The sequence below is a fragment of the Mustela lutreola genome, chromosome 8 (assembly GCF_030435805.1).
Source record: "Mustela lutreola isolate mMusLut2 chromosome 8, mMusLut2.pri, whole genome shotgun sequence".
In the NCBI taxonomy this organism is placed as follows: Eukaryota; Metazoa; Chordata; class Mammalia; order Carnivora; family Mustelidae; genus Mustela; species Mustela lutreola.
In genome coordinates, this window is record NC_081297.1 from 133,782,585 (window position 1) to 133,798,253 (window position 15,669).

A 15,669-nucleotide genomic window follows, 5' to 3' on the forward strand; every position below is an offset into this window, starting at 1 on the left:
TTGTAGGAGGCACTGTCACATTTCACACTCATTCATCTGTCCAGTATCGTGTGTAGGCTACTACCTCGGAGCCAGCCATTTGGCTTGATGCTCATCTGACCTCTAAAGGAATCCAACATTATAAGTTGTTCAGTGACTCTGTGATATAAATTTGGAAACTGAGTCTCAAAAAGGGGAAGTGGCTCTCATGGCCAAGTCTGTGATCGGTTGGCTTGGGAACCTGTCAACTTGTAGGGATTCAACAAATATCCCAAGTTCTTGAGACACCAGCCAAAGTAGGAGATAAAAAAAAAAAAAAAAAACAGTTGTCCTTTTTTGCCGTAGAGGTTTTGGCCTTCTTAACTTCCAAGGTACATCTGCACACATTTTTGCAGTTAATAGTTTCCATCAGTAGTCCCCTGAAGATCAGACAGCAGCAAGAATCATTGTCTCTATCTTGTAGATCAGAAAACTGAGGGTCAAAGAGTGTGACTGGCCAAAAGTATCATGCTGGTTTATAGTGGAAGGGGCACTTGTGTGCGCATTTCCCACTGGACCAGATGCCTGAAGGACACTGTACAGCAGGGAACTTTTCACCTCAAACAACAAAAGCCAAGGGGTGGAGGGCCGAGACGGATCTTCAGAATTCTCCACGGCAAAGTGGCAGTGTGGTTGCTTTTGCATTCTTGATCACAGCCAGAATCTTAAAATCAAGATTAAGTTCTTGGTCAGCTCACCAAAGCATTAACCAGGGGTATACTCTTGGGTTGCCCAATATTCTTGACTTTTAAGCATTTCTTTTCTTGCATACTAGGGAGACTGCTGGAGCTGCGCCAATACGCCCAGCTGTCCAAGGTGGAGTAAGCCAAAGGTAATTATGAATGCAGTGATAATGTTTGGAGCGCAGTGTTTGTTCCATTGTCAGAACAAACATTCTGGTGGGTGTGTGTGTGCACGGGTGTTGTATGATGCTGTGTTGTCTGCAGGTCGGTTGTATAAATGCAATCAGCATCATTCCTTTAACAACCAGGCATCCTTAGCCTCGTTAAGTGCAGGCAACCTGTCAACCCAGTACCCACCTTCCAGGAACTGTCTACAAAACTCATGGGATTGCAAATCATAGCTGCATTTTGTTGGCTGCTATCCCTGTCCCTGGCCGTGTGTTGGGCCCTTTATTTCTGATACATTATCCTCATTATACCTCTCTTAGAAAGCTATTATTTCCTCCACTTAGGAAAAAAAAAATGTATCTCAGAGAGGGTAAGCATTAGGCCAAGACCACAGAGCTAGTAAAGAGCAAAGCTAGAATTAGGGCCCAGAAAGCAACCTAAGAGTAATGGTCAAGCCAATGGAATTTGGAGTCCATGGCACTGGGATCCAATTCCAATGGGTGATCTTTGGCTAATTACATCATCTATACGGTTTTTCCTCCATAAAATGGAGCTAACAACTATTCTGTGTGTGGCTATTAGGAAAAGTACATTTTAAAATGTACTTTAAAAGCACTCATTAAATATTGCTCTTTTACATACCCCAAAGTCAGTTTCCTTCTATTCCAATAGTAAAATCTCTAACAAAAACACCCCTGGAACTCATGCCTTCCCTACTGATGATTTGGGGACCTTACCACAAACACCCCACCACCACCCCTTCACACCCACCCACCCCCCTGTATGATGGAAAGCTATCTCTCCCCCACTCTCCTCGCAAGAGACTGCACCCTTTGCAAACAGCTCTAAGGGTCAGCAAGTCCTTCCTCTTAAGGCTAAGGAGAACTTCTGTGAACTCTAGCTCTGCCCCCTCCCCCATCCACCTGCCTACCTACACACCTAAGAATTCCTTTTATTTTTAAAAGGGCTCCCGGGCCATGGAGCCCCACTTTCAATTTGGGCAGTACCCAGGACCCTCCACTGGGGGCGGACTAGAGCCAAAGAGCCCAAGTCCGGGCGGTGGAAGGCGGAGGGTTAGTGCGCTTTCTTCCTTTAGGGCGTGAAGCAGAAGTGTCGATACAACATGTCCTTCAAAGGGTACCTGGAAGGCTGCCGGGAGCAGTGCACCATGGTGATACGGCTCCCCAGGTGCTGCAAGGGCTACTTCGGGCGAGACTGTCAGGGTGAGGGCGCCTCTTACCACCTCGCGATTCTCAAAGGATTGTGCCATCTCTGCGCTGTATCTGAAAGTACAGACGCTGTGGAGCAGGGGTGGGGGAGGGGGCGTCGGAACGCATTGCTCCCAGGAACCCCTCCAAGAAACGATCCGCAAGCAACCATTTTAAAGAGTTGCTTAGCTTTCCTTCCACTTTTCCTTGCGTCATATTTTGTTCTTTACAGAGCTGAGATTCTCCTGTGCCTCAATTGTCATTGGGTTGTGCGTTTTTGCTCAGCAGGATAGCATCAGACATTTCCCATGGTGCTAGAAACACCGTTATTTCATTTCTGATGCTGGTCCAGGACACTGATGAGCACATGAGTTTAAATGCATAGAATTCTACCTTGGCAGGGTGCTGTGCTAATAGGGAGGTGTGGGGGCCATTGTTTCCTGAAACCCCCCTGTTATGGGATGTATGGCATCACCTCCCTCTCTTACCTCACCAAGAAAGGGCTCCTTGCCAAAGGACATTTGGGCCCATTCTGAAATCTTTGTGTATAGATAGAACTTCTGGCCAATCATAACAAATGCCATGGCACTTCCCCTTGACCACACACTGTTTTGATTAAGCACATTTGTTGTGTGCTGCTTCCCATATATAACAACACATTTAAACCTGGCAACCACCTCTAAGAAACGGATTTTATTTTTTTTTTTTTTTTAAGATTTTACTTATTTGACAGAGAGATCACAAGTAGGCAGAGGGGCAAGCAGAGAGAGACAGAGAGAGGAGGAAGCAGGCTCCCTGCCTAGCAGAGAGCCCGATGTGGGTCTCGATCCCAGGACCCTGAGATCATGACCTGAGCTCAAGGCAGAGGCTTAACCCACTGAGCCACCCAGGCAACCCCTAGAAACAGATTCTATTTTTATCCCCATTTTACACATGAGAAAGTTGAGGCAGAGAGAGGATAAGCAGCAGGCCCAAGATCCCACAGAGTGTCCCCAGAAGCTGTGGTTTTAACCACCATGTGTCCTCCATTCACTGTGGTCCAGTTGAGAAAATTCTGGGCTGGGAGTACACGTGATCACCCAGTATCCACACTCCATCACTTGAGTGTGCACAAAAATCGGTGTCCTTACATTTGCTCAGTGCCTTATGTTTTCAAAGTGCTCTCAGTTACAGTAACCTTTTTTTTTAAAGATTTTATTTATTTGAGAGAGAGGGAGCACACACATAAAGGGACAGAGTGAAACAGACTCCCTGATGAGCAGGAAGCCCAGTGAGAGTCTTGATCCCAGGAGCCTGGGATCATGACCTGAGCCGGAGGCAGACACTTAACCAACTGAGCCCTAAGTAATGTATTTGAACCTCAGTCACAGTGTGGTCTCCGTCATCATCATCATCATCGCCCTCTTCTAGAGCTAACAGAACTGAAGCTCAAAGAAATTCAGCCCAGATCTGCTCAAATTCAGACCTCCTAACCCCAAATACAATACATGGTTCAGCATATTGCTCTGCCACGGTAGAATCCTATCTGATACATTGAAGTTCAGGCCCCAAAGGCCACTGGCTTGCCCTAAGCATCCGGTGACACTATGTGGGTGTGTCCCCAGGGCCACGGTCTCTCTGGGATCATGGAGATGAGCCCCGCAGCTGAGGGCCGATCAGCCTCACATTACAAAGATGCTGAGCTGCTCTGGGTCTTGGGAGACTGTTGAGTCACTGCTGTGTCGTCTGTTCCAGCCTGCCCGGGAGGAGCGGATGCCCCCTGCAGTAACCGCGGTGTCTGCCTCGATCAGTACTCAGGCATAGGCGAGTGCAGATGCAACACAGGCTTCAATGGGACGGCGTGCGAGCTGTGCCTGCCGGGGAGATTCGGGCCTGACTGTCAGCGTACGTGGCTCCCACACCCCCTGCTTTAGCCTGTTGTTCAGCCGTGTGTCCCCTGTCCTCGTCCACATCACCTGCCTGACCCAGTAGCCTCCTCTTCCCCTCTCTCCCATCCCCTCACCTCCCACCTGCCTGCCTTGACATGCGTCTTCCCTCCCTGGATGTATTCCCAGTCCCATCCACCGAAAGAGCCCTAGCTCTAGAAGTGAAATTCACATCCCTTGCAGCCATCAAGACAAGCTGTGACTGAGCAACACTCATTCAGTCACTCAACCAACATGCATTTAGAGTCCTTATTAATATTGACAGCTCATGTTTCCAGTTAATGTTTACTAAGCACCTACTATGTGCCCGGCAGGTATGTTTTGTCTCTTACTTAATCCTCACAACTACCCTTCATGGGCGGTACTGTCATTACCCCTACTTACCAGATGTGGAAACTGAGACACAAGGGGGCTAAGTGACTTGCTCTAAAGCCAGGAATTGTTCTAAGTTGTAGGGATACAGTGGTGTTGGGAGGGGGCCAAATCCCAATTCTCAAGGAATATACACTTGAAAACAAAGGTAGTTAGTTATAAAGTTATAAAGAGAAAGAAGCAGGTTAAGAGAATGGGGAAGGCAGGGAGGCACTATTTTAGAAGACATCTCACACAGGGAATATTTGAGACAAGACCAAAAAGAGGTGGGGGCAGGCATGGGGATCTCCAATGGCAGCTCTGCCCAAAGAAATTTTCAGTTATGCTGGAAATAGTCTGTAACTCTACCAACAGGAGTGAGAGCCCCTAGCCACATGTGGCTGTTGAGCACTCAAAATGTGTGACTAAGGAACTGATTTATTTTAATTACTTTAAATTTACATAGCCACATGTAGCAAGGACTACTGTACAGAGCAGTTGCAGACTAGAGGGATGGTGTTTCTAGAAGAGAAATGAGCCAGTGCAAAGGTCCTGAGGCAGAAATGGGTGTGGCATACACTGATAGTGGCTGAGCAGAGTGGGCAAAGAGGGAGAGAGGAAGGAAATGAAATCTGAAGGCCACCAGAGACCAGGAAACATAAGAGCTTCCTGGCAGAGGTAGCCCTTCATCTATTCTAAGTGTAATGGTGGCCAGTGAAGGACTGTGAATGGAGGAGTGCGCTGAACAGATTAGAAAGGATTGCTGCAGCTGCCCCAAGGAGAACTTACTGTAGGAAAGCAAGAGCAGAAGCAGGGCCACCTCTGGGGAACTGAAGGAAATAATCCAGGTGAGAGCCGGTAGTGCCTTGGGGCAGGGGTATAGTGCTCAAGGTGGCAAGAAGAGGAAGACTTGGTACATATCTTGAAGATGTCGCTGCTAAATAGATTCTCTGTTAGGAGATTCTATAAGGTTCTCTCTTCTTTCTATTCTGCTACATACCCTATGACGCCCTCTTACTTCTGTGTTTATAACACTCACCATCTTTATAATTACATGTTCAAAAGCCAGTTGCTCCTGGACTGTAAACCCCATGAGAGCAGGAACCTTCTGTTTTATGTTTTTCACTGTAAGCTCATTGCCTAGTCGTGTCGGCCCCTTGATAGCCATGGACTATGTTCCTTCGAATGAATGAATGAAAACGATGACATAAGCATGATCCTCCCACACTGACAACACAGCCAACAGGTGGCCAGTGAGCTGACTGATAGGATTTCCACCCCTGATCACTGATTTCCAATCCCCCTCCAATTTGTTTTACAGCTTGTGGCTGCTCAGCCCACGGACAGTGTGATGACGGCCCCACGGGCTCAGGACAGTGCTTCTGTGAAACAGGGTGGACTGGCCGCTTCTGCGACACTCAGACAGGTGTGTCCCGGGAGCGGTCGGCTGTCTGGAGCAACGCGCTGCCGATCGGCCTCCCAAAACCTTCAGCTGAGGTTGGGGGCCTGCAAGGCACCTGAAAAAAACAACAAAACGGGTGTTTCCTTTTCCACAAGGAAAAGAAGGTTTGGATACATGGCCCCAGGCCTCAGGAGATTTGGGGACTAGAGGAAAAACTGGCTGAAAAGATTTAACTCAAACCCATGAAACCAGCACACCGTCCCGTGCAATCACAGAGGGACCCAGCTTGGGCGGACAATACAGGGTTGGGCAGGAATGGTCCCGCAGAATCACGGTCCCGGGCACACACATGTGCCAACAGACGCAGAGTGGTTTCACAGAAAATGCATGGTACTGTGGAGTCTGGGATCTGACCCCCGTTTCTGCTAGTTATTAGGTGAATGGCCCGGAATAACCCACCCAGGACGGGCCTCAGTGCACTCACCTGCAAAAGAAAGGGCCTGATCAACCCTTTGCAGGGGAGGGTCTGTGAGGGTCGGAGATGGTGTTTATGAAGGACCCCGCATGTCAGACACTAACGAGAGCTGCCATTATCATTGTCAATCATGATCCTCATCATCACAATCTAGATCCTTCCTGAGCAGCCAGTTTTCTGAGGTGCCCCATTTACCCTGAGCCCTGACTTCTGGTGGAAGGTCTGAGATGTGAAGGCTGAATTATCACTGTGAACCGCTGGGGGCTGCGGGGCAGGAGGGTATGATTAAGTTCTCCCCATGGGCTTAAGCAAACTGTGATTCCAGAATCCCTGAACTTCCGTTCCCGCGCCTCCCCTCCTCCCCTGACCACCCCATGGCTCTGCGCTGCCTGTTGACACGGTCACCCCATTCACCCACCAGAGCTCCAGACTTCCCTCAAGCTGAGCAGTGCCCTCAGAAGCCCATGGAATTTCTCCTCCAATCCAGTCTGCTCCTTCTGGAGCCTATGCCTGTAGGGCCAAAGAGCTAATCTGGTGAATTTATCATTGTTGAGGTATAAGGTTTTAACTGATTGCCCATAGAAGTGACATATCATAGTTCAATCTGAATAGCATTGTAGAGTTAATGTGTTCATACTACAGAGTCATTCTGGGATCTCAGAATCTCCAGGCTGGGAGGAAACTTAGCAAATCACCGTATCCTCCCACTGGAAGGGGGGTACTTCTGAAACACGGGGACGGGCCAGACAGCGAGTCTCGGTGTGCCCAAGTCCTCACATCACAGGTGCAGCATGAACGGTGACCTCCTTGCTTGCAGCCTTGCCCCCTGTGTGCACACCTTCTTGCTCTGCTCACGCCACCTGTAAGGACAACAACACCTGTGAGTGTGACCTGAATTATGAAGGGGACGGAATCACGTGCACAGGTAGGTCCTGTTGGTGCGTGTGTGAAACAGGGTGGGGCAGGAGCAGAGTGGAATTGGTCACAGTGCCTGGACTTCTTCCTGACCCTCCCATTCCTGCCTGGGTCATTTTCCCAGTACCTACCCTCTCTGTGACTCAGTATCCTAAATGTGGTTTGCTCATGCACCTCTCAGGTCATTGTTCTGAAATCGCTTTGCACACTCAGAGTGATGCACCTTATTGTAGAGTGTTTTTGTAACTCCACAGGGAACCCAGCCTTCAAAAAAATATCAGAAAATACCTTACAGTACTAAAAAAAAAAAAAAACAAACCTAACTCTTACTTTCATCATTTGGTGAGAATCACTCTAACCATTGCCATGTCTGTCTTTAGTAATTAAGACATAGGTTCAGCCGTGCAGAGACCCAAAGGGACAGTGGCAAAAACAAGGCAAATGTTCAGATGTTTATTTTTACCTCATATAGTAGTTTGAATGGAGCCATCCAAAACTAACATAACTCTGACAGGACATCTGGGAGCCCAGACTCTACCTTGTTGCTCTGCCATCATTCACTTCCCTGGCCTGAGATGGTCATCCAGCACATCCCAGGCAGCAGGATGGGCAAGGTGAAGAGGGAGGAAAACCTCCTTCCCTCAAATTTTTACTGACTTCTAGATGCACCTAGAAGTCAGTAAAAATTTCTTCTGTTCCCATTGCATCAGCTGGAGCCCCATCACCTGTCATACCTAGTTGCAAAGGAGCCTGGGAAATGTAGTCTTCATTTAGACAACCATGAGCCCAATGAAAAATCTCTTACTATAGAAAAAGGAGACAATAGATATTGGGAGAAACCTACCAGCCTATGCCACATGTACTTTCTAACTTCTTTCATGCATAAATATGTAAATAAAGATACATAATTTCTTTACAGAAATTAGCTCTTGTTATACCTGCTGTTTTGTAATCTGCCAGAAGGCAGTCCAGAAATAGGCCACTTATCAACAATGGCAGCAAAGACTCAGATTCTGTCTTTCCACTCTACTGTTCTTAGGATGAGGCCTTTGGTCCTCATGTTTATTCTCTCAAAATTTCAAGTGGCTGCCATGACTCCAGGCAAAAGCCAGGCAGGAGAAATCAGATAGCTTTCTAGCTGCTCCTGAGGCTAGAGCTCATCTAGTATTGGGTTGAAATTTGGGAGATTGTGAAAACAAAGGTCCTAACAGGTAGCACAACACAGTGGGGAAAGTATGAGCTTTGGGCGTCAAACCAAGTAGGGTTTAAGTCCCTGTCCCACCACGTTATCACCGGGGGTAAGACAGTTAAATTCTCTGGGTTTCAGTGCGACCATCTGTGGAGTGAGGTTAACGAAGACCATCTCATGAAGTACTCAGGAGTACAGTAACTACACACACACACACACACACACATACACACACCTGTCCTAACATTAAAAACTCAAACTCATTCAGAAAACTAGCAAAGTGGAGCCTAGAGGTATGTGACAAAGGAGGTCACAGGTGCACAGAGGTCATCAGGCCTGGTCTCAGAGGCTATCAGCCACAGGATTCTAGTGTCCCCAGAGGCTAGCCCAGGGGCTCTCGGGAATGGGGAAGGAAGACCCCAACCTGCTGGGGCCCATTTCCTTCCCAATGTCCCCTGATCCCAGGGTGACCCATAACCCCCGTCTGAAGCTCACATTCCACACACCGTGGTTCAGTGCGCCCTCTCCCTTCTGCTCGTGCAGTTGTGGATTTCTGCAAACAGAACAACGGGGGCTGTGCCAAGGTGGCCAGGTGTTCCCAGAAGGGCACCAAGGTGTCCTGCAGCTGTCTGAAGGGCTACAAGGGGGACGGTCGCAGCTGCAAGGAGATAGACCCCTGTGCCGACGGCCTCAACGGTGGGTGTCACGAGCACGCCACCTGCAAGATGACCGGCCCGGTGAGTCTCTCTTCCCCCGGGAAACTCGGGAGCGGCTCCGCGTCGCTCAGCCTCGCTTCACTCTGCTCGTCGTTCAGCCTCCCCCTCAGCTTCCTTCCCACCGCGCTCTACGTCCTGTCAGGTCTGCAGACCGAATGCCAAGTGGTGTCCTAAACAGAAAAGGGACATGAGGAGGAAAACCGGTGAAATCTACATAAAATCTATTGTTAATTCATAGTAATGTGCCATTATTTATTTCTTAGTGGGGTTTTTTTTCTTTTGTTTTTTGTTTGTTTGTTTTTTGGTTTTGGGGGTTTTTTGTTTTGTTTTGTTTTTTTGTTTTTTGTGGTTTTTTGAGACAGAGAGAAAGAGCACAAGAATGGGGCAAGGAGTAGAGGGAGAGGGGAGGGAGAAGCAGACTCTCCACTGAGCAGGGAGCCCCATATGGGACTCAATTCCAGGACCCCGGGATCATGACCCAAGTGGAAGGCAGACACTTAATCGACTGAGGCACCCAGGTGCCCCCATTTCTTAGCTTTGACAAAGATACTGTGACTAGGTAACGTGAGGGAACATGGTGAAGCGTATATGGCAACACTTTCTGCTATCTTGGCAGCTCTCCTCAAAATCTAGAATTATCCAAAGTAATAAGTTTATTAAAACAAAATGTCAGTGAAAAGTGGGGGGAAAGTGCAGGTTTGGACCCCCAAACTCAAGCCTTTTTAGAATGGGACCAGTGCCCTGGTGCCAGGTTTATCTGTTGGGAAGGGAAGTTGGTAGAAGATAATGTCCACTGTGGTCCTAAGTGTGAACTTGGGACTCAGAGTCACTCTCTGACTCTTAGCTCCCCCACTTATACTCCGTGGCCCAGAGTTGGCTACTTGATTTCTCCCAGTCTCTGTTTCCTCATTTGCCAGGTGAGTCTAATAATGCAGCCCTCATAGAATTGTTCGGGGATTAAGTGAGGTCATTCATCAGGCACCTGCCGTGTGCTGTTGTCAGAGCCAGGGATGTAGCAATGAAATGTGAGGGGGGAAGGGGGCAATGCTCTGGGCAGAAACAGGTGCACAAGATACTTTCAGAAAGTACCAAGCACCTGACCAAGAGTCAGGCAGAGTATGAATTGGGCCAGCGTGATAGAAGGGATGAAGAGGGTTGCTTTCTTTAACGGGTCAGGGACACTGTCTCCAAGGAACATTTGAGCCTAGGGGACATTTCCTCATGAGTCTGTACCAACATGAGACATAGCAATGACTTAATTGCCACTATTTATAAGCAAGGCATTTTCCTGGTGCTTCAGAGCATCTCCTGTGCTGGATGGAGGCCTGCAGAGCACATCAGGGTCCTGGAGTCCTAGAAAAGGGGCTTCTCATCGCTTCGGCTCTCCCCACAGGGCAAGCACAAGTGTGAATGTAAAAGTCATTACGTGGGAGACGGGACAGACTGTGAGCCAGAGCAGCTGCCCATCGACCGATGTTTGCAGGACAACGGGCAGTGCCACGCCGATGCCGACTGTGCCGATCTCCACTTCCAAGGTCAGTGTGGCTAGGGGGTCACTGGCCTTCTGGCCTGGGGAAGGGATTTGCCCAAGAGCAAAGGGGAACAGAATTAAAAGCCAGGCCAAACAGCCCAAGCATTGCCCAGGACCCAGTGCCCAGGAGGTAGCAGGATTTGGTAGCAGAGGACTGAAATAATTCATCTCGACTGGGAGCCTTAGAACTAGGAGGGAGCTCAAAGGTCATCCAATGTGAATTTTCCTGAAACAGGCTTTCCCCAAGTTGCTTAGCAACCATCGGTTGGAATTGAATCTAAGGAGCATAGTTCAGGGTTTAAATAACAGAGGAAGCACCTGCCACGTGCAGATGCAGCTTCTGAGCGGTTGTTTCGATAATACACATCGATCGGCATGTGTGGCATTCTCTTCCGAGGCTGATCTAAATGGTTTATAATAAACCCACAAGTAATGTAAAACTAGGAATCACAACACACAACAAAGTAGAAAGCCAAATGGGAAATGCAGAGGTGTAGGTGATCTTAAAGCCTCAAGGAGGAAATCCACAAGGGACCCAGCAAGGTCATTCTGAGCCAGAGGGACAGCAGTGGTTCAGAGAGCAATTCAGGGTATTACATGTTATGGCCAATCAAGATTTATTGGATGTCTCTGACTAGGACAGGGTTGTTTTAGAGACATGGTATTGCTAGTAAGGCAGTTTTTACAAATCTCAATAGTAACTACTGAATTAACACCTGATGCATACTGTCTTAATCCGTTCGGACTGCTACTATCTACTGAGTGGCTTAAAAACAACAGAAATGTGTTTCTCACCATTCTGGAGCCTGGAAGGCTACGATCAGGGTGCCGGCATGGCCATCTTCTAGGGAAGGTCCTCTTCCAGGTTCTGACTGTTGTCTTCTTGTGTCCTCATGTGGCAGAAGGACTAGGAAGCTCTCTGAGGTCCCTTTTATAAGGGCACTAGCCTGGGACACCCGGCTGGCTCAGTCAGTGGAACGTGCCACTCTTTTTTTTTTTTTTTTTTTTAAGATTTTATTTATTTATTTGTCAGACAGAGAGACAGCGAGCACAGGCAGACAGAGTGGCAGGCAGAGTCAGAGGGAGAAGCAGGCTTCCCGCAGAGCAAGGAGCCCGATGTGGGACTCGATCCCAGGATGCTGGGATCATGACCTGAGCCAAAGGCAGCCGCCCAACCAACTGAGCCACCCAGGGGTCCCTGGAACATGCCACTCTTAATCTCGGGGTTGTTTGTGCCCCATGTTGAGTGTAGAGATTACTTTAAAAATACACACACACACACACACACACCCCATGCAAGAGGGCTTTCCCCTCATGACCCGATTACCTCCCAATGGCCCCACTACCTAATACCAACACATTGGGAATATCACCCCATGAATCTGGGGGGACACAAACATGCAGTCTATAACATGGGCCAAATTCTAAGACGCTTCAGATCCCTTTCAGGGATGAGATAGAAGAAATGTAAGCAAGGAAAATACACAGGATATATGACATTGTCTTTTTGCAAGGGGATTCCCAGTGTTGCTGAAGACATTTTTTAAATTGATAAGACAAGGAAAGGCAAGTCACAGAACCGAAGACAGCAGTTTATCTTGTGCTGATGGTTCAACTTAAAAAAAGAGAGAGAACACGAATAGAAGAAAACTGAAAGCAGGGACTCAACAGATATGTGTATGCCCATGTTAAACCAAAAGGTGGAAACAACCCTAGTGTCCATCAACAAAGGAGTGGATAAACACACTGTAGCTTATCCATATGGTGTGATATGATCTGGTCCTGGAAAGGGAAGGAAATTCTGGCATGTGCTGTAACATGAATGAAACTTGAAACCATGTCTCGTGAAATAAACCAGACACCACAGGATAAATATTATGGACATATGCAAGGGATCTATGACAGGCAAATTCATAGAGACAGAAAGTAGAGTAGAGGTTACCAGGGGCTTCAGAGAGGGGGATGGAGAGTCACAATTTGATGGTGACCACGTTTCTGTTTGGAATGATGGAAACATTCTAGACATGGATAGTGATGTTGGTTGTATAACATTGTAAATCTACTTAATACCACTGAATTGTACCCTTAAGATGGTCAAAAAAGTAAATTGCATGTTATGTATATTTATCAGTGTAAAAAAGTTATTTTGAAGAATTGACAGAGATGGGAAAGATCCCTAGGTAGGATGAGAAAGGGAATACTCAGATAAGCTTAATAGAGGCCTGGGACTATGGTGGAGACTCAAAAGATGTCATGGCAATGACCTCAAGGTAATAGGGTCTCAACCAGGAAGAAGGGTGAGCTTAAGGCAGCCCTATGGCCAGAGAAGGTGAGGATAAGTAAGCCACATAAGGTTTCTATCTCAAGAAAGCAAACCCAGTGTGGTTGTGTTCAAACAGATGGGAAGCAACATGGTGCAACATTTGAGAGCTTGGTTGGGGACATTCTATGTTCAAGGTGAGGCTACCAAGCAGAAGGATTCTATAAGCAGTTGCGATTTAGGATGGGTGCCGAAATGTGCACCTGGGACCAGGGACGTTGATCTGCGAGCCTTTTGCCTCAAAGAGTGAAGTCAAGAAAGTGCTCGGCTTTTTTCTTCAGGGCACGGTCCACTCAGCCAGTCCTGTTGTTCCCACAGCTGACTCACAGGTGGAAATCTATTCAGCTCTTCTTTTCCGGGGGGCTTTTCCCTTCTGCTCTCATGAATGTCAAGAAAGAGACAGGAGTGTTACTAAGTGTAACACTCACCCGCTGTTGAAGCTGAGTAGTTACCCTTAGGAAGCCAGGATGGTTTAGGGCTAAGACCTCAGCTTTCCCTGTGGGCTTGGTTACAGAACCATGCCACACTTGGGAGGAAGTGCCTACTCTTCCGGTTCAGAGGAGGGCAAACTGGTACAGCCTTCATGGCAGCCAGTTGGACAACGTGTGCTGAGAGCCTTAAAATAATTCACGCTGAGACTTGGTAGCTCCACTTCAAGAAACACATCCAATAGACACACAATCTAATAAGGGAATAAAGATAGATGTACCATCCTAGCATTACTTTGCATCATAAAAGATTACAGATAACCCATATCTAACAGTCAAGGATGATCAAATGCACTGTTACATATCCACTCAGATGCCCTATTAAGAATCATGTTGCCTTAGCAACATGGAAAAACATCTGTCCATCCTTCCCCAGACTGTTATGCTGGAAGTGTCTGCAATTCTGATAGGGCTGACAGGATCATACAACCTGTGGAATGTTCTGCCAGACTATGGTCAAAGAAAGACCTTGAACTTAACTCTTTTTGGTGTAGAAAGTGACCTTTTAGTGGCATTTGGTAATGAACTTGACAATGTAAAGATGTAACTCGGTTCTTGAACTATTTCTGGCTCTGCATTTAATTGTCTGGCTAAAAAAGATTTCAGCCAGGAAAAAGTGAGAACTCTTTCAGTCTCTTAGGGGAGAAATGGCAAGAAAACTTTTTTAAGGGCAGAGTGAGACCAGAAAACATAGAGTCCTTGGCAAAGACTCTCTCTCTCTCTCTCTTTTTTAAGATTTTTTTTTTTAATTTATTTGACAGAGAGAGAGATCACAAGTAGGCAGAGAGGCAGGCAGAGAGAGAGGAGGAAGCAGGCCCCCTGCTCAGCAGAGAGCCCGATGTGGGGCTCGATCCCAGGACCCTGAGATCATGACCTGAGCTGAAGGCAGAGGCTTTAACCCACTGAGCCACCCAGACACGCTGCAAAGACTCTCTTTAAAGTATTTTGTCATGGCTGTAAAGTTCACAAAAATTATTCAACTATAAGTATTGAGGGGGAAATCCTCTTGCTAGAGGAAATGGGGGAATAATCATGATTCAATGTTAAGTTTTTAAAAAGCTTTCTAGGGGCACCTGGGTGGCTCAGTGGGTTGAAGCCTCTGCCTTCAGCTCAGGTCATGATCTCAGGGTCCTGGGATCAAGCCCCACATTGGGCTTTCTGCTGAGCAGGGAGCCTGCTTCCTCCTCTCTCTCTGCCTGCCTCTCTGCCTACTTGTGATCTCTCTCTCTCTGTATCAAATAAATAAATAAAATTTTTTAAAAAATTCTAAAAACTCTATATGCAGGATGCTGCCACATTTGTAATGTATATGACATGTAAAGGAAGAGGTAAAAAGTCTAGAAGAGTATGAAATTATGTCAAAATAAGTTACCAAGAAAGAAAATAAAAATTCTTTAGGGGAAGTATGCCAAAATGTTAGCCCTGGAGTAATGATTATTTCCAGGGAATAAGGTTTTAGGTGATTTGTATTTTTTTTCTTACTTTGTTGATTGCCCAAATTTCTACAATAACATGTGCCGTTTTTGTATTGAGAAAAGAAATAAATATTTTAAATGATGTGCTTCAATCTACCTTGAAGGGAAGTGGCTCTCCAAGGCCCCTGGGATACAGCTTGCCTTCTGCTTTGCCAGTCCTTTCCTGGGAACCCTGCCAACCAGGCGGGCTGACCTATGATTGCTGTCTTTTCCCTTCTAGATACCACCGTCGGAGTGTTCCATCTCCGCTCCCCGCTGGGCCAGTACAAGCTGACCTTTGACAAAGCCAAAGAGGCGTGTGCCAACGAGGCAGCAAGCATGGCAACCTACAACCAGCTCTCCTACGCCCAAAAGGTGGTCCCCAGTTGGTCAGCCCCACGCAGGCAGGGTCTGCAGGGGACAGGGTGCAGCCTCTTCTTAACACGAGGGAGACCTGGGCTGCTGCCTTCTTGGAGGGGAAGGAGGGTGCTCCTGGAGCAATGGTATCAATTCATCACATCTGTCGGGCATGCACTGTGTGTCAGGTGTCGTGCAAGTGCTTTGTTGATAACCCTGTCCATCCTTATAACATTCCTGGAAGTAGGCGTCACTATTCCCATTTTACAGAGGGGGCAACTGAGGCTCTGAAAGGTTAAGTAATGTGCCCAAGGTCATCCAGACAAGAGGTGGCAGATCCAGTATTCAAATGTAGCCCTTACTCCAAAAGTCTGTTTTCTACTATGACATTCAACTGCTAAGACAGAAGCACAGACTGGGAGTGCATGTCCCACAGCTGAAAACCAGAAAGAGATCCATCGCCAGAGGC

At 47.4% G+C, this 15,669-nt stretch overlaps 1 protein-coding gene across 2 annotated transcripts in view; it reads left to right on the forward strand.

Annotated features, from left to right (window-relative positions):
• The window catches only part of STAB2 (stabilin 2), a 166,905-nt gene that overhangs the window by 135,681 nt on the left and 15,555 nt on the right, over positions 1–15,669 (forward strand). For both annotated transcript variants that reach the window (XR_009356928.1, XM_059186690.1), the window contains exons 54-61: positions 794–850; positions 1,966–2,092; positions 3,812–3,961; positions 5,675–5,779; positions 7,048–7,155; positions 8,878–9,071; positions 10,444–10,585; positions 15,085–15,218. Coding sequence is in view for 1 of the 2 variants with exons in the window: in XM_059186690.1 (XP_059042673.1) it covers positions 794–850; positions 1,966–2,092; positions 3,812–3,961; positions 5,675–5,779; positions 7,048–7,155; positions 8,878–9,071; positions 10,444–10,585; positions 15,085–15,218 (1,017 nt within the window). In the remaining variant the exon portion in view is untranslated. The remainder of the gene's footprint in view (positions 1–793; positions 851–1,965; positions 2,093–3,811; positions 3,962–5,674; positions 5,780–7,047; positions 7,156–8,877; positions 9,072–10,443; positions 10,586–15,084; positions 15,219–15,669) is intronic.